The following is a 21,139-nucleotide window of genomic DNA, read 5'->3' as shown; positions in this document are numbered from 1 at the left end:
ATGACTAAACCAAAGAAAAAAGAGTACAAATTAACACCCCATCTGAGAGACCATCTTAGCTTCTTGCTCTGTGTACTCATCCAGGCAGGACATGCCGAGACAGAGAAAATGCTTATTTTACAAGGTCTAAATACTAACATCTTGTCTGTGTTCTGCAAATGGCTCTCAATAACAGAGCTGCACTACTACATTAGAAGAGGCAACTGGACATAAATATTGCTTCACTTCTCCGTAAATTTCCTGCAAATTAAGCCCAAAAACTGAGTAATAGCAATAGCAAAACTCCTTTCCTCAGCTTTTATCTCACGTTGATACCCAGAAAAAAAAAAAAAAAAAAAAAAAAAAAAAGATAATTTCTCATCTAACAGCTCAGTCCCCTTTTATTGCTGTTCATCATGTTGGGTCTGGTGGAATTTTGTGCACTGTCTGTACCCAAATCTGCCAGATGACAGTGGATTTACACTCAAACAGCTCTAGCACAATTTAAAGTTAGTATGCTAGACTAGAATTTTGCATTACGGTCATGCATGCCAGTATCATACTTAAAATCTTAATATCATTTTTGAAAGTATATATATATATATATTCAGTTTCAGATGCAATTTAAGCTTATAGGTTCAAGTAAATGCATAAATTGCATCTAATATATTTTCCAGCTCCCAGTGACTTCAGTGAGACAACTTTTCTGAATAAGGACATATGACTGGACACAGTTTCACTTTGCTTAACATTCTGTCTTGTGCTGCCACCATGGAAGGTTTATAAAAAAAGTCAGCTTCTAAATAAACTTAAGTTCCTGCACCAGAACTGTTAAATATGCAAAAATTAGATCACACACCAAGAGAACTTAAGTCAAAGTCCCACTGGCATTCAATGACAAGCAACAAAAGGGATCAACAGTTTTATGTTGAAAGGAAAATACAGAATGAAAATAATCTGATTCCTCACCTCACTACAATCATTTCGATACACATAGTTTTAATGGCCAGTTCTGCTTAAAACTATATACTTACAAGCCGAAAAATTACATTCCTCTCTGAAGGGTCTTTCTCTTTCTATAGTTACACATCACATCTAGAGTTTCTATAATTTAAGAATTAAAGAAATATATTTCACTCTACATCCTGTATTGCTTAATTTGTGCCACTGACAGAACTCTGCAGTTTCCATTTCCCCTACAATTAGGCACTGATCCTACAAACACATAAATATGAGCTCACCTTTCCTGCTGGGAGTGATTTCAATGGGAGACTCTCAGCAATGAAGGACATGAATACATTTTGGCAGGATCAGGGCCTCAGATATCAAGGAGGAAACTGGCTAACAAAAACCACCTTTGCAAACACAATGAGGGGAGCAGGAAAGATCCCAGGAATGAAAATTAAATTTTAATACACTTTTAAATGCCATCCAGTGTATTTAAAGGGAGTGTTGGCGGAAGCTGGAAGATTTCAGAACAGAGCAGGCTTTCTTAAGTGCAAATCGACGGTGTCCCTTTAAGGATTTATGGCATGGCACAGACCAGGGTTTGCTTAGTTTGGCTTTTACTAAACTATTATTTTCTTTTGCTAAGAGATTCAGCTACTAAAGCATAGCTTTTTCTTCTTCACAGCTGTTTGCTCCCATACCGTTGAATATTTTCCCTCCAGCTTTTGCCCTTGCCTTGCTCAAGGGATGTAAATGATGCAGGAATTTCTGCTGCTCTGCTTCAGTTTAGCCAAGTGATAATCTTAGGCAAACGCTTGAAATCTGTCTTTCATTAAAAGAGGTTTTTGCACTTCTGTTTAACACGGGGAATTTTTTGAATTGCCCTTCTAAGAGAGAATTTCACCCCCACTTTTGCCTTGAGGGAAACCCTTGCTGCCACGAATGTATCTGCTGGATCCATGGGAATACAGTTGTTGTTGAGAGGCTCCCACCAAACACAGCAGACGATTTGACATTCGTGTCCTAGGTCCTTACTTTAGTTACTTGCTGCAAACTAAAATGGATAAATTGATGGATAAAACAGTGCTTCTCCCACTGAAAAACAAGGCAATGCTTTGCTGCCCTAGACAAAAACAGGTGTTCAGATTCCACAGTAAAATGAATGCCATTGCAGGAAAGAAATTGAAGTTGCTTTCATTACCAAATGCCTGAAACTTCTTACAGAGTAGGAGTCTCCTACTTCTAGCCATCAAACACAGCACTAGTATTGAATAGTTATTACCATAGTAAACTGTAAGTGCAAAACAGGAACATAAAAGATAGAGATTTCTAAAATGTTTAAAATAAGTTAAAAGTTTAAATTCAGGACTTTAGTCAGCCCAGAAAATGATTAGACTACAATCTTATTCAAATATATACATAGATATACACTAAAAATATTATTAGTATAATATAAATAGTATCTAATACTAAAAGTCTACCTATATAGAGAGACTTGCACACAACTTAAAGAAAGTGTATGACAAGTATAATCGTATGTGAACCCAGATGATTTGCTGTTCACTTTTGGACAGTCACTTTTACTGAACTGGTAAGTGCAACAAGAATTTCTTTCCTGCAAAAAATTCCCAGTTCTTAACAAAAAGAAATCAGAGAGAGAGAGAAAGAGAGAGGACTACATTCGCTAAAAATTGGTAATATGAGGTATTTGGAAAAAGTCATTGCCACTGTTAAGCTTATATTTAAATACAATAATAGAATGGGCTAGAGTTCTCAGCTGTTTGCTGAATCTAGCCCAAATTAGGTATCTATGGATTCCTCTGAAGAGAAACAAAAGAAATTGAACATTTAAAATAAGTTTATAAAAGTTGTGCCCTCATAAATAATAATAATAATAATAACCATTTTATCTATGTGGGTGTAGTCAAAGTCTAATTGAAGAGAACAAAACTGTTAGATCTACAGCTTTGAAAATGCTGCATGTACAGAGCTCAATTACTGACCGATTCCTGCTATTTTCTTACTAAACCAGGAAGCATTTTGGGCCAGCAATTTGAACTGGGAATTCTGTTACTTTTAACGAAAGAAGGAACATGAAGAGAAAGATATAACGGAGCTCTGCAGACTCAGCCATCTTGCTTCAGATTGCTCTCTACATTCACAAATGAGAAATTACTGCTTTCTATTCCCTTGCTTATTTTTAAGATATATGAGATGTAAGGGTTTTTCTCCCAGTATCCAAGATAGATTAAGGGGAAAGATATCTCAGGAATTTTCCACTATATTTCACAGCATATTCCTTTATAAAATGAAGATCTAACCTATGATCCATTGTGCACTGAAACAATACAACACCTCTGTTCTACTTCAAGAATCTGTACTTTCATTATTTCTTCATTCTTCACTTAAGGTTTCCCCTGAACTGAATTCTGAGTTCTTGCTCCAATATCATCAGGGGTCCCTTTGATTTTTTTTTGAAATGATGTCAAACTCAGCCCACAAGTAGAATAATGACAAGTTCTGGTTGAAGTCCCCGTTCTCCTCATGACAGAGATAGCAGGGAAGAGTTAAGAACATTTGACATGCTGTGCTCAGAGCAGCAAAGTCTGGCACACTAAATGAAGATCACATCTCAGTATGTACATGGGAAAAAATTTAGCCAACCACAGTGTAAACGGCTGGTGTAAATGCTGTCTTATTAAAGGAAGGTGACTAACCAGCAACACCTTCAAAATATTATTCTTTTTACAACTGCAGTGTCCAAAAGCCCTCGATGTGGATTGACACTCCACAGTAATATTAAACGCAAGCAAAACAGAAAACTGGGCTGTTCCAAAGAGTCAACAGCCTAAGTATGTGTAACATCCTAAATGCTAACAATGAATCATCTCTTGCCTCACAAATAATGTGAGATAAGCATCCCGATTTATAGAAGAAAAAGTGATTTACGTCATGGCTCAGACAAGTCAGAAAATATTGACTGTGACTCTGTCATAAAGAAAAATGGAAGGGGAAAATCAGAAAAAAATGTAAAAAGAAACACTTGCATTTTTTGAGAAAAAAAAATCAAAATAACTTGTGATGACCATGTTAATAATAAGCTTTTCCTTCCCATTTATCTGTAGAAGAAACATCACTGTGTCATTACTATAGTGAATAGCAACTATTTGGTTCAGGACTATCAAACATTTTCATGAATACTCAGCAAGTGACTGAATTTTCATAAATAAAATAATTAAGGGTCATTTCTTGATTAAATAATTTCATTCAGCTAGAAATCATTGTAATAACAAAAACTTTATTGCTATTCATAATTTTTCATTTAGATTATGAGGCCCTCATCAGTCTACATGAAAGAGCAACATTTCCAATAAATTCTGCTGCTGTACAACAAAGATGCCTTCGTCCTCCCTCCACCCTCTCCCGCAGGAAAAACACACAAATAAACACAATAACAAGTAGAAATTCAGAGCAGAGGGAGAGCCTGAATTATCTTTAGTAGTTGATTGTCGTAAGTTTAATGACTTCCTTAGCTATAATAAATGCACTACGCATAATTTAATTAGCAATCATAAACTGCCTGTAGGTATATCTATATAGTAAGAAGCAGTGCAAGAATGAGTGACACATTCTGAAGGGAACTTAACAACTCTTCTGTATGCTGATAATTTAAATGTGAATAATATAAAGAACAAATATCTGGTTTTTATACACAAAGAAAATCAATATTGTTCAGCCAATGCACCAGCATGATAATGTAAACCTAAAATAATTTCATGTGAAACATATATTGATTATAAAAAGGCTGAAGTCCTACATAAGAGTAGTAAGTAGGATTTAAAATACTATTCTAAGGAAAAATCCTATGGAGTTCACTGTAGGGAAAATGCTTAATTTAAAAGACTCTAATTTCTCCTGAAATGCCTGACTTTTTCATATCAAAACATGGAGAACAAAGACCATGGGAACAAAACTTAATTGGTTGTGTTAGTTTTTTTGTTTGTTTCTTTCTTTCTTTCCGAAAGCTTCTTCCTCTTTGAGAGGTTTTATCTTTTTCCACAGGCCTCTTACATATCTAAGCTATACCAAATGATTGCGCATTTGTCTGGTATAATGTATTCAGTTGCTTTCCAGCGCCTTCAGAAACTCTTTTGGACCATAACTGTATATTGCTTCTCAAGGAGCCATGCCGTTCAGCATTTTGGGGGAAGAAAACATGAGACTACCCACATGCAAGCTGTAAGTCTGAAAAGTCTCTAATTTCTCCTCATGCCGCAGCTAACTGCTGGGGTAGAAAAAGAAACCCTGAACACTCCCTTTCTTCCTCTGACCTTTTCTGCCTTGTTTCTCTCTCTCCTTCCCAACAGCACTCCCTTTTTCTACTATTTTTTCCTCCTTTGCCCCTGTTATCTCCTCTCCCTTATTTCATGACCATTTTATCCCTGCAAGGCTCATGCACAAGCACATCTCGGCGTTGGAAGGAAGCTGCCACAGCAGCCACCAGGTCCATTCACTGGCACGTGATATCCCTTGTCCCACGGCAAGAGGACAGAGGAAACAAACACTGCAGGCATTTTCCATTTCCTTTTGGGACTCATACGCTCTTTGGTTAAAGGCTACAACCGCACCAGGTTACTTGCTAGCGTGTCCTGTGTGTAGTCAACCCTCTCTCAATTTTTTAAAAAAATCAATTATTCCCCAATTACTCTGGATAAATGATGCTCAGCACCTTAATTTTACTCAAGCAATCAATCTTGAAACACTCTTAATAACATGCCACCTTACAATCAGATCTTTCATTCCAATGAGCAGAAGGGGAGTTTTTTCCTCAAGCTTCATTATATGGCTATATTTCACAAAAGCTATTAATTATTGAGCATTTCTATAGCTGCACACTGCTGGCAATCTCCACGGCCACCCTCCCTTTTCCCAGCCCAGGCGCAATTTCCTGAGTCCTGGAATAAACAGAATTGCTATGTACAGAATAATCCCAACAGTCTCTGCAAGGGCAAAGCAAGATTTCTGCCACTCAGCCAGGGCTGCAGGGACCAGCACAGCAGCACTCTGGTGTTACAGCCATGTGTGGGTAATGCTCTGCAGCACTGAAGTGAGTAACATGACTGCCTTGCCACTAGGCAGATGGAGACTTTGCTGGAGCTGTTTGATGATAAATGAAGACTTTTTTTTTTTATTTGCTCCAAGGAGCCTGGCACAGGAAACCCCAAAATCCTACCATAATAAATCTTCTATTTATCTTTTAAATTCTGAAGTGAAATAAAAACCATTAGGCACCCACAGCCATGCGTTGTATTCTACATTTTCCGGTCTTTCTGCACCCCTCCAGCATAAACAGATTAAGTTTTCTGAAGCAAAAAGACAGCTTCTCAGTTTAAAAGTAACAGTCTTGTCGACTTGTATGGAGCACTACTGCATTATATTACACAACAAAAAGGCAAGAACACTTAGAAATTGCAAAGACGGGCATAATCAAAAGCCTTTATCTGATCCAGCCTGACAGTTTTCATTCTATCAAACATTTGAAGGAAAACTGAAGATGAAAGGAAAACATGGTCCTCCCACAGCATAAAAGTGGTCATCCGGGCATTAATCTCACAATCACAATTATTTTATTCTGACAGCCGCAGTATTCCAACAGATGAAGAAGAAGCTCCCGCACATTAGACACAGTGATCCCAGTCCTAACAGCCCTGGTGTGGGAAGCTGCTTTCTGGCCGTGACTGCCCAGCACGGGCATCCCAGAAGAGCCAGAATCAAGCTGGGGTTCCAGATCTCCACAGCAATTGCACGTTCTCCATCCCACTGAAAACAAGGTCACAGAAGCTGAGCTCTCAAAAGTCAGCACCATAAAGTGCTTTGAAATGTAGATGCTAAGCATCTTTTGGGATTTAGGCCCTAGTTTAGTAGCTGCCTAATAAGTCTGCTTCCACATAACCTTTGCATTATTATATTTTGCACTGTCATAGGACACGTTTAGTGCTTTTGTTCATAATCTGGCAGATACCTGATAAATAAAAGAACAAACTCAGGGAAGATCACTTATTTACAAAAGGATGTATCAACTAGAAATTTAGGATCACCCAAACCAATTACTGCATGATATTTTATTACAAGTTAGGGCATCAGCAGCAGAATCCAGACTTCATAGATGAAGTCTGCTGTCAAGGTCTGAGCAGATACAAGGTATAAGGGAATACTCAACAGGTCTTCCCCTACTGCCTTTTTACCCTGATAAGAATGACTGCTTAAAGCACAATAAAAATATATTTTCATTTCACCAGTGCAAAGAGCATTTACATGCAAAGCTGACAAAGGGATGGCAAGGCATCTCTGGGATAATTTTTTCAGCAAACTAAGTAATAATAATAAAAATCATGACAGTAGCATCTATGCACAATTAATAACTGATTTTTTAAAGAATCACCTCAGTAGGATGGAGGACTGTCAAGTGGGGCAGATTGGTTAAAAAAAAGTCCATCTGTGAATCTCTCCATCTGTTCCCAAGGTCCCTTCCTCCTCAGCAAATCCAAACCTACAGAACTGTTCTGCAGACATTTCTGGGATAAAATAGCAAGAACCTGCTTTTGAAGACTCCCTGACCTATTCATCCTGCACACCGTATATCACTAAATATTACCATATATTTCCTTAGAATTATTTTCTGTTTGTAAGCATCCACACAGTCAATCAACACTTTCAATATCTTAATTAGGAATACTGCTACTCGCTGATGTAGCTTCTTAAGATGTCTCTGATGCACAGTTCTTTACTCTCATTAAAAGCAAAGGCATTCTGGTGTCTTCAGATTCCCCTTCAGTTTTGGGGTAGATTTCTGATCAGGCAGTTCTCTATTTTCCAAAGCTTCAAAAATTACAGGCTTGGTTTTATTAATTCATTGGTCATGGGAAAAATGTTCATGCTAGTCAAGAGTGAGTCCAGAAACAGCATGGAGTTGCAGAACTCTAAGTTATTCATAATTATTCTATGTGCTCTGGCCCAGTGATTTTCTAACTATTTTTGCTGTGAATTCCAATAAAAGTGCTATAGGATATAGCACCTTTATATGTGCTATACATGATTTGCCCCGCGTTTGTTCTTTTATTTATCATGTATCTGCCAAATTAAGAACAAAAAGCATTGGAAGTGTCTTATGACATTGCAAATTCCTGTAATTTGTGTCAGTTCTTAACCAGCTGGTTAAATACTCTTCCCAAACTCTTTTCCAAGAATTATATGTGTGGACACCACTGATAATGTCCATTTAACAATACTTGACTATTTTCTATATTTCACGAAAATCAGAAGCCTTAAGAAAAATGAGCAGGTGCAGATGGACAGCAGTGAAACCGTCCACTGTGACAGGGACTGAATTCCACACTGCCAAAGTTTAGCTGGACTTGGACTTTTTTTTTTTTTTTTTAAATACAGTGAATTGACTAAGAAAATGTCTTTTGAGAAATGAACTTATTTATGCAGAATTTGGCAAAAAACATTGCAAAAAATAAAAACTGGTAAGTGGTTTAAAATGCCCAAATGCTTGATTTCATTATTACCTAAATCAAAATGTCATATTTTTCAGTTGCAAAATAATTTTAAAATGTATTTTTCATGGATTTTAAAATTAATTTAAACAAGAGGTTTTGGGGAACCATGTTAAATATAGTTGCATAATTCAAAATGTGAAGAGGTTTGATTACATAAAAATAAATTTTTAAAGATTGACCAAAACATGAATTTTCCTAGGAAGGACAGAAGAGAGAAAGAGAGAAAGAGAGAAAGAGAGAAAGAGAGAAAGAGAGAAAGAGAGAGATAAATAGAGAGAAAGAGAAAGAGAGAGAGAAAGAGAGAAAGAAAGAAAGAGAGAGAGTGAGAAAGAGACAAAGAGAGAAAGAGAGAAAGAAAGAGAGAAAGAGAGAGAGAATTTTCACTGTCTTTTAGTTCAGTCTCCACATGAAAAATCCTTCATTGATTCAGCTCCAGGCAGGAGATTCCCCCCCTGAATTCCTCTGGTGCTGTGAATCAGTGTGTGTGCTCACCCAAGACATTTGCTACGTCCAGCCTACCCTCTAGCAGCTGTAATTTTGCACTTACACATATACAACATTGGACAATTTATTGTCACGGGGGTTTGTTTCGGACAGTCCTTTCACCATCTTCACAATATTTTCAGATAGATAGCTCAACTGAGCAAATGGCAAATGGAAATATTATTGTAACAAGTGCTTTTGTCACTTCTTGGATTGATTTACTAATTCATTGTATTCTGATCTTGCAGAATACACAATTAAAAGATGCCACTGGCATGAATATTGTTGCTGGAACTTTAACTGGCACTGCGTTTCCTGTCAGATTTAAAATTTCTTACTGAGCTTCCAAAGTGATTTCCATTTAATGGTACCATAACACCGCTGTATCTTTCCATAGCCCTCCTCACCGAAGTGTGCTACAGCTATTACCACAGGGAACATGTATTCTGAGACAGCAGGTGCCCATCAAGCAGGAAGGTTGGAGTTGTTGCCTATTCTATCCTGTGTTGGAGCTAAGCAGCAAAGAGCTACACAAATCTATTTGATGAAGGAAAAAAAAAATGAAAGAAATAAAATAGAAATAAAAAAAAAAAAAAAAAAAAAAAAAAAAAGAGAATCCAACCCTTTCCTGGGCAAGGCTAGGCACCAGAGCTCTGTGGAGCCTGCAACCGCTTCCTCTTGCACCAAGGTGCCCACCACCGCTCCTCCCAGGGGGAGAGAGCTGCCACATCCTGATCACCTGCCTGAAAATCCACCGTGCTTTCACTGTCTGGATTTAAGTATAGCCTCCCAGCCCATTACTGCAAAGTAACCACATTGTTCAGTAAGATGTCAGAAAGCTAAGAGCGAGTACAAAATCCTGTAATTCCCTCAACAGGCACTAGCGAACTTAGCCTCTCTGGGAAACTATTGATCTCTAAAACTTTGTCAGTTAAACCTCTTTCCCTAAGCTTGATTTTATGTCACCAGTGCAAACTACAGATCTCAATACTGACACTTGGGGTGATTTAAATTGCACTTGAACAGATTTTACTTACAACAGGAACTGATGTAAACACCATATGAGTTGTTCTCAATACACCCAGAAATTTTCCTGAGTGCTCTCAGATTGATTTTAGTACATTTTTAAACTACTGTGAGTTTATTAATCTAGACCAGGATGCATTAAAAAAAATACATTAAAAAAAATCTTTGAAGTTTGAAGACATAAGACTGCAAGCATAGAGTCATACCAGAAGTCAGCTGATTAAAACAGGAATACTGATCTTTGTGAACAGGGGTGACTTAAGCGGCACTGACTGTGTTGTAAAACAATGCAAATGCTCTTTCCTGGATGTAGCACTCTTGGAAGGTATCTTTCGACTTTTCCATCTGAAAAAAGCATCAGTTTTCCTTAAAGACAGATATAGATAAAGCAGGACACTTCTGCCTGAGGAGAGGCTAGCCGGGCTGATATTTGATATAAGCGCTCAGTCCCAAGTGGGAGGAGGGAGAAGTGATTGATGGTTTGTAAGGAATTACTTGACTTTTGCTTGTAACAGAAGCTTTTTGGATTCTCCCAGAGTTCTTGTCAAAGACAAGAAATGTCTTTGGAAATAACAGCTTTCCCCTTCCCCGCAGATGGAACAAACCTGCCTAAGAATGGTGTAGATATAAAATACCTTTAAAAGAAAGGGAGACATTGTTTGACGCGCTGCCTCTTTCCGAGTACTCTGCTGTTCTGCCAGGCTTGTCCCCGGGATACTCTCTCTCACCTGCCGCCCGAATGCAGGGCGGGCAGTCCACCTCTTTGCAGGACGAGCTGAACAGACCCAGAGGCAGGAGTTCAGCGGTTCAGCAGGACGCACACCGCCGCAGAGCCAAATCCTTCCCTCCCGGTGGCTCCTCGGGCTCCCAGGTCAGCGCTGACCTCATTTGCCCGGACCCCGGACCCCGGCCGGAAAGGGCACAAGCACCAGCCCTGCGGCCGGCGGGGTTGGCGAGGGTCGGGTTTTCACATTTCCTACCATGGGATGCACAGATACTGCCCCTCGGTACCCCCTTTTCGGGAGGGAAGCCCAGCAGGTGGAGTGAATTCACGCACACGCACGTTTGATAGAAAGGCGTCGGGTAAATAAATCCTCGTCTCCAGCATTTCTGCCCAAAACTAAGCTAAGGCTCTCCGACTTACACCTCGGAGGTGGGGAGCATTTCTCTTCACCGAGTCTCAAGCACCGCAATTTGGTATTATTGATAATTTGGTATTATTGATAATTTGGTATTATTGATAATTTGGTATTAATTGATAATTTGGTATTATTGATAACACCAGATCGCCCCACCGCAGGAAAGAGGTGACAAAAAGCCCTCTGCCAGCTCTTGAGACCCTCGCCCCATCCACCGAGCACCCCAACAAAAGCTTCAGCGAGAAGCTACCGAAACTGGCCGCTCCCTTTTGAGCAGCCACTGGTCAAAAAATGGGAGTTCATCAATACGAACCTTCAAAAGCACATATATTTAAACAACCAAGCAAACAAAAATCCGCATTTCTTCCACTCTTCCGACGCGCCTGCCTTCTCCAGCAGCTGGAGGGCTCCGGACGCCCCCAGCCCCGCACCTCCGGGCGCCCCCGGCCCGCCGCTGGCCCCCGCTCCTGCCCCAGCTGCTCTGCGCCGTGCGGGAGGAGCGGGGCTTTGCAGCGGAGTGCGGGCAGGGCAGGACGGCCGCTGCTGCCTCACCTCCGGGCCGAGGCAGAGCTTCGAGCCGCAAGGAGAGGAGCGGAGGGCTCGCTCTTGCCAGCAACGCGAGGCTCGCTCAGGCTCTCGGACCTCGACGTGATGCTGGTCTTACGGACGAGTGGCTGTGCTAAACACGTTGCAGCTCTTTCCGTGCATGCCGGATTGTTGCCTCTCGCTGCAAAGCCTCGCGGCAGTTGATTAACGGCGCTTCAGACGACACACAGACAGAACGAAAAACCAAAAACCATTTGTAACGCGATGTCTTCGCAGACCGACAAAAATAAAACTCTAGAAAATGTGCTGTGTTTTTTTTGTTTGTTTGTTTTGTTTTTTGTAACCCGCGTGTTCTTTTTTTTTTTTTTTTTTTTTTTAACACGCAATAAAAAGATAAGGATGGCGGTGCGTGATGCGAAGGCTGGACGGGCGAAATTCGTTTCCGTGCACACCGCCGTGTTTCTCCCTTTGTGCGGAACATGAGGGCGAGAAATTGTGCATTTTTATTCCCCACCCTGTGCTCTGCCCCCGAAGCGTGTCTCCCCACCGCCGGGGAGAGCAGCCGCACTTCGCGGGGGGTTCCGCTAAACGGGGTCGGGGTCGGGTGGGGGGAAGCCGCCGCCACCCCGCGCTCCTTTCCGCGGCTTCGTGATTAAAATCCGCACACGTGATTAAAATCCAGCTTTATCCTCCTTTCTAAACGAGCCTCGTAAAACAGCACGTTAGCTCTGCTGACGAGATTCACGGCCGGGGCGTAAATCACTCGGATGTGCAGGAGATGTTTTTTTTTTTACAAACCCAGGCCATTTACCCGCTCGCTCCTCTCACCTTTCCCCAAGCCACCCCCAGCCCAGCACCTTCCCCTCGCCTCTTCTGGGAGGCTCTCGCCCCCCCCACCACCCTAGCCCCCACCCCCCCCTCGGCCAAAGCGCTGCTCCCCGCTGCTGTGGGGCACGAGGAAACCCCTGCGAGACGTGGCAAAGGAGCCGGAGCCGTGCCGGAGAGAAATCTCCACACCCGGGGCAAAGAAACGAAGACCTTCCTCTTCCTCGGGCGGTGTTTGATTCCCTGGGGCAAATTAATTTCGGCTTTGCGACCCCTCAGCAGCTCAAATCCGATTTTGGGGAAGGGTTCGATAAATCGGGCTGGACCGATTTGCTCTATCCCAGGCAAAATCAATCCCTATTTTTCCAATGGTCCCTGTTATCCGTGGGGCCTCTCTGTGAGCAAGCCCGTACCAATAATATCTGCAGGATAAAGAGCAGCCCTGTGCTATTTCCTGCGCTACCCAGAGCAGCAATTTTGAGTTTCGATGGTTTGGGACGCTAGAAAAACTCCCCTTTCCAATTTTTGGTATATCGCTGGAGATTTGGCAAGTTTTAAATACTTTAGGTGTAAAGTTTGCTCTTAATTGGGTCTTGTAAAGATGGAATTTGGTGACCATTACATGGCCGCTAATCAATTTTCACCCAGCAGCAAAGGTACGCTGCGGAGGCTTTGGTTTTAATGAAGTGACTGCGCAAATTACAGTCGGGAACTTTATTTAAAGTCTATCAACCTCCTAAAAAATGATTTCTCAAACTGTTCTTGATTTCCTTTGCTTTATGAAAAACATCACGTTTGCTTTCTAAGGTTTCAGGCATTTTAGCAGCTATTCTCTCCCGCTCTCCAGGCTGGTGCAGAGGGGAGTTTTCCATTCTATATATATTTTTTTTTTTTTCGAAATCATGGAGAAATGAGAAAATTAATCTTCTAGATCAACAAAAAAATATATATCCTGTAGAGGGTGGAAATTAATGAGAAACGATTCTAAAAATAATAATTAAAAATAAATAAATAGAAGGAGGAAGATTAATGCGCCTAGCTGCTCTGTTATTTGTTATTGCAAAGCGGATTTTTGTATTTTTGTTCCCGTATTTATGATTTTGGACGAGGAACACTTTGAAACTTTTTTTTTTTTTTTTTTTTTCCTATTTGGCTTTTGCTATTTTGATCCCTTTTGTCCGTTCTTTCTCACGCCCGACGCTCGGCTGAGCGAGGGGTGCCGGGCGGAAGATTTTACCTCCGTCTCCTACGATATGCACGGGGAAGAGCTGCTGCTGTTACAACCAAAATGAAAAGTCGTTCCTTGAGAGCGGAGCGGGGCGAGGTCTCCGCAGTTCCCGGTCTTTTGCTCCCTTCAAAAACACTTAACAGATTTTTTACAACAGCTTTTTTTTTTTTTTTTTTTTTTTTTTCTCGTTGATCTCTCTGTTTTTCACGGCGGGTTTTAGGCAGCTGGCACAGTAATGTTGCGGGGAATCTCATGCAAAAATAACATATATATAAAATAGCACATATATAAGCATATATATATGTATATATATATAAGGTATTTTCTCCTCTGAGTGCGGCGGAGTGGATTTGGGGCAAGTAGAGGACACTGCTTCCCTTTCTTTTATGGGGTGGCGAACAGAAATCGCTTGACCTTCCCCCCCCTCCCCGTACCCCAACTATAAGAAAAAGACGTAAAGAGAAAATATTTGAAGTCCCCTTTTCTCCGCACACCACAACTGCGGGAGCAGCGCCACTGGCTCCGTTTCGCAGCGCTCGGGAGCGGGGCCGGGGACCGGGGGGCGGCGGGGTCAGCCCGGGGAGAAAAGGACAGGGGACGGGGGGGTGAGCAGCTCTAGGGCTTTGCCAAATGATCGCTCCACGCTACCGGCTCTCTTTCAAAAAGAATAGGGTGGTTTTGTTTGTTTGTTTGTTTGTTTGTTTTAAGGGGAGTCTCGTGCTCTGTCCCCCCAAATATCTTGCAGCCGGCCCAGGGTCCGCGGCCCGGGCGCTGCTCCCCATGCCCCGGTTCCTCCGTCCCCCGTCGCCACCGGCTCCATCCCGGCCGCTCCGCTCAGCCCCGGAGAACCCGATCCCGGCGCTGCGGGAAGGATCGGGCCCCCTCCCGGGGGGGATGTGGGGGTTGTGTCCGCCGACCCAGCGGGCACCCAGCCGGTCGGAGAGCTCCGGGACAGGGTGAAACGCGTGTCCTGGGACAGCCGGCAAGCACCGCCGCGACCCGGCAGGCGCGGAGAGGGAGGAGAAAGGGAGAAGGAGGAGGCGGGGGGGTGCGCTCCGCTCCCAGGAGATCAAGGAGTCGGGGGGGGAAAGAGCCGCGGTGAAGAGGATAAAACTCCCTATAAAGCTAAAATAATATAACGGTCATAATAATAATAACAAAAACCGAGAAATCTCCGCAAAACTTGTCGTCCCGTCCCGACCCCCCCCGGCCCCGGATGTTCTCGTGGAGCCGTAGCCCGGCGGAGCGGGGGCAGCCCCGGCACGGGGAAGGGAGAGGGGCTGGGGGCACTGAGAGCAGAAAGTAGTTGCACTAACCGGGGTTGAGGTCCAGGCATTGAGTCGGGTCTTCATTGTCCCCTAGCTGGCCATTGGGGCTGAGGCTTTCCATGGACAAATCCAGCCCCTTGTCCTCCCAGTCTCGGAGTTTCCTCTTTTTATTTGTCCCAATCAAGGCTTCTACCGAGAAAGCGTGCGCTCGGGAGCTGAGGGCCACCGCCGATCTTCGCCTCTCACTCATCTTATCCCCCAGCCCGGACCCTTGGGCAGATGAGCAACCAGTGGCTGGGAGCGCAGAGCTCGGGGACCAGAGGCAGAGCCTCTCGCCTCTTTCTCCCCCCACCCCTCCCCAGCTGCACCCCCAAGAAGAACCAGCCCTCAGTCTCCTGAAGGAACTACATGAGGCTGCAGATACTCCGTAGGCAGAGCCGGGAGGGTGTGCACAGCCCAGGTCCCCAGCACTTGCTCAGAGGGGCTGCAGGCTGGATTTCATCTTTTTTTTTTTTTTTTTTTTTTTTTTTTTTTTTTTTTCCTTCTCCCCTTTCCTTCTGTCTCTCTCTGATTGATCCAAACTTCTGTGTTTTCTTTTTCTTTTTTTTTTTTTCGTTTTTTTTTTTTTTTTTTTTTTTTTTCTGGGGGGGTTGGGGGGGGGGGGGGGGGCCGGGAAAGGAAAAAAAAAAAAAAGTGTCCCTGGCCAATCGGAGAGAGAGATCGGGAGAAACCCAAAAGCTGCAACCCAATGGGGAAGGGAGGGAGACTCGGGCTTCGGGGCTAGGAATTTTGGCCATCTGAAGCACCGGCCGGGAGAATTAACTCTTTGAAGAGCGGGGAGCTGTTAGGAAGCACATAGCCCTAAACGCAGCGAGGGAACAGCTCCGGCACTTCTCTCCGCCGCACCCACGTTTCCTAGGGGCTTCTGGTAACCAACCCCCCCCCTCACATTATATATAAAAATAAACAAACAAACAAACAAACAAACAAAAAGTACTCGAAAGGGGCTTGAAAACCTGGGGGTGTTTTTAAAGCGTCATTCGTGCCGTGTTTTCCGAGAGCTTGCCGGTGTTTGGCCCAGCAGCGGGGATTTCTGCGTGTGTTGAAGCGAAACTTCAGCGCTGTGCGTGGCCGAGCTGCCGGGGGGCAGACACCAAGACCGAGCACCACCGGCACGGGGAGCCTTTGGAAGGAGGGGTCGCGGTCTTTTTTATTATTTATTTATTTATTTATTTATTTATTTTTCCTTTTCTTTTTGCCACTTAGCTCCAGCGAGAACAAATCCTCTAGGTACCGATCCCGGGCAGCTGCCTGGATGGTATCCAACATTTCATTTCGGCTCCCTCTCTTCGCTCTGCCCCCAAACCCTTCGGGCTGCTCACACACCCCTGGGTCGTGCGGGGCGCTGGGGGATCGCAGTGAAAAGGAAAACCGGGGCTGTATTTGGAAAGGGGAAGGAAGCACCGTGATCGGACCGCCGAAAATACGTGAAGCCAAGCGAAACACCGTCCAGGGAAAATGTAGCGGGGAAAGCCGCCGGGAGTTAAATCGATCCCGAGAATCGAGTAGAGAGAGGCTCAAAATAAACAATAAATAATGATATAGTAAGGGGCGGAATTAGTACGGATCGATAAACTCTAGAAAAGAGGGAGAGAGCGCACGGCAGACAGAGGAAGAGATTATTTAGGGTCGGTGGCTCCCAAATGTTCCCCGAAAGCGCGGAGCTGTGTCGGGGCAGAGAGGAGGGACACGAGGGAAGGGCAAGGGTTGGGGGGGGGCAGTTCGTTTACCCCAGCCTCCTCACTGTGTCTGCGGGGTGCTGCAGAGCCCCCCGGGCGTCTGCCCCCGGCCTGAAGCGCGGGGTGGCGCAGGCACGGCCCCAGCCTACCGGGGCGAGGGATTTTGGAGCGAGAAAAGAGCGATTTCTTCGGGAAATCCCGGGAAAGATGAGCGTCGTTATCTAGGCCGAGGAGCAGGTTTTGTGTGTCCTCATCACCCGCCCTACACCCCCCGTCCCCCCCCACCCCCGCCACTCCTTTCCCCTCCCCTCTGGAGCATCGCCTTTGACAGGTCGCTCGCAGAGGGCTCGGCGTCGGGTACGGCGGCCCCCCGGCACGGGAGTGCCCCCCAGCAGGGCCGAGGGGAGCCTGGAAAGCCGTGCCGGGGCGGGGGAGAGGGGAACGAAAGAGGAAGGCTTTTGTAAGGATCCCGCGTTTTAAAGCGGGCTCCGGGACCGGCCGAGGAGCGGGGAGACGGGGAAGGGAGCATGGCTTTCTCCTCGGTCCCTCGGCTGCGTGTCCCACGGCGAAGGAGTGTCTCCCAAACAAAAACCCGTTTCTCTATTTCCGAAAGCCTCGGAAGCACCCGCCTGGGAGACGGACGGCGAGGGAGGCTTTTATAGAGGCTGGAGGGAGAATTTAGAAAGAGAGCCCAAGAAAACATATTTATAGCGTTTTAGCGAGAGGAAATGGTGTTGGAAAGGCAGGGCGATTTAAACGAAATTCGGGGGCTGATGTAAGAGCTCAGAAACACAATTTTCCCGGGTTTAAGTGTGGTTTTACGGGTCGACGGTTTAAAGCAGCCCCGAGCCCTTTTCAATCTCTTACCGCCGGGCGCTGCCGTCCGTCCGTCTGTCCGCCCGGCCGGGACGGAGGGACGGAGGCTTCGCAGCAGAAATACGACCGAGCTCCCGTGCCAACACGCCCCCTGACCGGCAGGCCCCAGGGAGCAGACCCCTTTTTCTGGGGCTGGAGGGCAGCTCCCCACAGTCCCGGCAGCGGCGGCCGGAGGCGAGCCTCTCCCTCCCCGCCGCAGCCCGAGGGCTCGCCCTCCCGCTGCCGGTGCCGGCGGGGCGAAGGGCAGCGGCGAGATGCGCCCGGGGAAGGGACGGGGCTGCCCCCTCACAGATTTCTACCAGTGACTCCCCGCTGGAAATGAGGGGTCGACCTGGAGCCGGCCCGGGCTCAGCCACGACGCTCAGATCCCGTTCTGACCCCTGGAGAAGAAAGCACCCCCTTTGCCTGGCCTTTATTCCAGACCTGCAGTCGCAGGGGTAGCTCCCATTAAATCCAGGAAACTACTCCCTGGAATAAAGTGGCGGGAGCAAGGGTCGCAGGGCCAGGCCCTGGGGTTTATAAAGAAATCATTCACTCCTGCTTCCCGGTTGTCGCCGAGCGAGCCTGAAAATATTTGTTTATGTATGGAAATATTTGCAAAAGAGAGAAATAAGGGGAGCCGGCTGCGGGGTGGGAGTGCTGTCCAGATGTTCTGCTCGCAGAGCCTGAGCGGAGCCAGTTTCAAACCCTGCCGCATAACAAGGGAAACGTTATCGAAGGTCCTTTAGCCAGATCTAGGGGATTTTTATTTTATTTTTTTAAGTTAGTAATTGAAAACAATGTTAAAACTAGTCAGCGGGTGCGGGCTGAAGGCTGTCTGATAACGCGAGCGGGTGATTTACTGGACTTTAACGCAACGCCGATCGTCCTTTTAAAACGGACCGGAGGATTTCGGGGCTGGCTCTCTCGTAAGAGGCGAGTGTAAGACGAACAGAGTGGCCGCCTGGAAACGCGAGCGAGGTGATGTTCCCGGGCTGCGCGGGGTCATTTACTGCGACTGCGAAAAAAAAAAAAAAAAAAAAAATCCGCCTGCAATTTATTTTTATGGTCTGCACAAACGGTATTGTTGCGTATTATTAACTAATTCATAATTATACCCCCATTACGCCGTCGATTCGTTCCCCTCCCCTCCCGTTCCCCCGGTTTTCTGAGGCTTGGAGAATTGAACCACCGCAAAATATTTACAGTCTCGAGTGTTTTTAAATGGGCTTTGTTTGTGTTTTACAGAATAAAAATCTCTATTAGTGTTTAAACAAACACCATGCCAGTCTCTTAAGCCTTCCAGATGTTTGCAATAAAATGTCAGGTTTTGCCTTTGGGACTCGAAATAAAATTTAACTACCTTCACCCTGTAATTATTCTCTTAGCTCTCCCTTCATAAATTTATCTGCTTTCTATCAGGAGAGAAAAAAAAAATCCGATTATACACTTGGGTTGTAAAAAACAGCCACTACTTTCCCTCCATTTTACCAGGACTTCTCCCTCGCTCGTTTGGGCACCACAGCCCAAGGCGCGTTAACATTATTTCTGGCTCTCCTGCTTTCCGGGCGGCAGAAGGAGAGCAGAAGCGCATCCATCGCCAGCTTCCCTGGGCGTAAGGCAGCAAAATGCCCCGTGTCCCCAGGACTGCCCCCGCACCCCAACCCGTCCACCGTGCTCCGGGAGGGGACGGGAATGGGGAGCTCAAAGTGTCCCCGGAGTTCCTCCGGTTCCAGGCGTCGCTTCTTCGCGGGCACTGATCAGACCTGACTGCATTTCGGAGCCTCCCCGTGGAGCTGTTTGGAAATAGGCAATTACGATGAATAATTCAAACAAAGCAGGTTCCCCTCACAAAGGCGAAGGTCCCGGGTAGGGAACCCTCTGACTTACTAGCTACTAACTTGGAACAGCGAAGGCAGGGTTAAAAGCCGTACATTTTTGTATTTACCACCTTACACTTCAGAACAACCCAGATCGATAAGTGAGGCTGCCGATATTTTTTATTTCTTCATTATTTTTTTTCTGTCTACAAGCCCTCTTCGTGAGATTTTCAGGGTCGCGGAGTGTCCGCGGCTTTCAACTATTGCTGCTCGAACAAAAAAACCCTATTCGCTTCCCCTGCTCCTCGCTCCCGGAGCTCTGCAGTCCCCGGCACAGCCTCGGGGCGCACCCTCCTGGGACACCCCGCTCCCACCCCACAGGCGCCCCGGGGGTGGCTGCTGCTGCTCCCGCTGCCCCTTATGTTTAAATCCCACCACCCTCCTACTCTTTCCTCTGCACATTTTCTACCTGCCCCGTGCTGAGGTCTCCCTTGGCAGGTGAATTCCCGTGGCCACTGCTCTCGGGTGGCGGGAGGCCAAGGGCAGGGCCGGGGACAGCAAGCTCGGGGGGGTGGGGGTGGGGGGGGAAGGGCGGGGGTCTCCTCTCCCCGGGAAGGCTGCGGCGAAGCTCACGGCCCCTCCGAGCTCGCCACCCACCTCGTTACCTTCCTGACACTTTTATCTCTCCCCCCGAGGAGGGCTGGCACGGCGGGGTGAGGAAGGCCCGGCGCAGAGGGGAAGGGGAGGCTGAGCTCCGCGGCCTCTCTGCTCTCCCCCCTGGCCCCCCGACCCCATCCGCAGTGGGTCTCTGAGGTTTCCTGGTGGCCTCCCATTCCCTGCCCCTGCCCCCCATTTGCAGGTGTACTCAGGGCGGGAAGGGACTAAAAGAGATCTCAGAACGGTCCTCGGTGTTTGTTTGGTCGTTTTTCTTTTTCTTTTTCTTTTTTTTTTTTCCTTTTTATATTTTTCCCCCCAAGAAATAAACCGCCCTGGCGGGGATTTGGAGGAGAAAGCCTACAGGGTGAGGGGACCTCGGAAAGAGCAAAGGAAAAGCCGGCAGCGGGGCTGAATCTGGACAAGATCCTGACCTAGGAGCTTTAGCCAGATTTACCATCAGAGCCAGGACACGCGAGCCGACCCCAGGCCACGGGAGATTTTCCGCTGGGGCGGCCCCCGGGAAGGCTGCGGGCCAGGAGGCCGGGAGGCCATCTCCCAGGGGCCGAGGGGCTTAGCACGGCTACGGCGCTGAGCACGGTCCCGTCCGGGGAATGGGGCCGGGGCTGCCCAAGCGCAGCTGGCGGGGAGGTTTCTGTCCCGAGGTAGCTGCTCCCGGCCGAGCTCTGCTTTACCGCCGTGGCAGAGGGAAAGAAAAAGGGGAAAACCCACGCCGACAGCAAACAGCATTTTGCACGGCGGTGCGCTGAAGAGATACAGGTTATTGCCGCTATTACAATTCTGGGTGGATTTTTTGTTGTCGTTTTGCCTTTTATTTTTATTTATTTATTTTTTTTCCCCAGCGCCATGCACACCTCGTCTCCCAAGTCCACAGACACGGGGACTCGCTGTGGTAGGTAGTCAGATGCGGTGCTTCTCCCACGCGTGGGGTCCACAGCACCTCGCAGCCGCCCCAGCTGCCAGGGGACAGACTAAGCGAGCTTTCCCCTCACCTGGCAGCCGCCTTCTCCCCCCCCGTCCCCACACCTAGCACACGCCGAACAGAC

General features: G+C 46.1%; 1 protein-coding gene across 3 annotated transcripts in view; it reads right to left on the bottom strand.

Moving 5' to 3' along the window:
• Positions 1–15,574, bottom strand: part of TBX15 (T-box transcription factor 15) — a 99,267-nt gene extending 83,693 nt beyond the window's left edge. For 2 of the 3 annotated variants that reach the window (XM_035314520.1, XM_035314528.1), the window contains exon 1: positions 15,053–15,574. In XM_035314520.1, coding sequence (XP_035170411.1) covers positions 15,053–15,254 — 202 coding nt within the window. In that variant the 5' untranslated portion in view covers positions 15,255–15,574. The remainder of the gene's footprint in view (positions 1–15,052) is intronic. The other variant, XM_035314535.1, reaches the window with a different exon arrangement.
• Positions 15,575–21,139: the final 5,565 nt, after the last annotated feature.

This window comes from Oxyura jamaicensis, chromosome 1 (assembly GCF_011077185.1).
Source record: "Oxyura jamaicensis isolate SHBP4307 breed ruddy duck chromosome 1, BPBGC_Ojam_1.0, whole genome shotgun sequence".
NCBI classification, from domain to species: domain Eukaryota; kingdom Metazoa; phylum Chordata; class Aves; order Anseriformes; family Anatidae; genus Oxyura; species Oxyura jamaicensis.
This window is presented reverse-complemented; position numbering and strand designations above follow the sequence as displayed.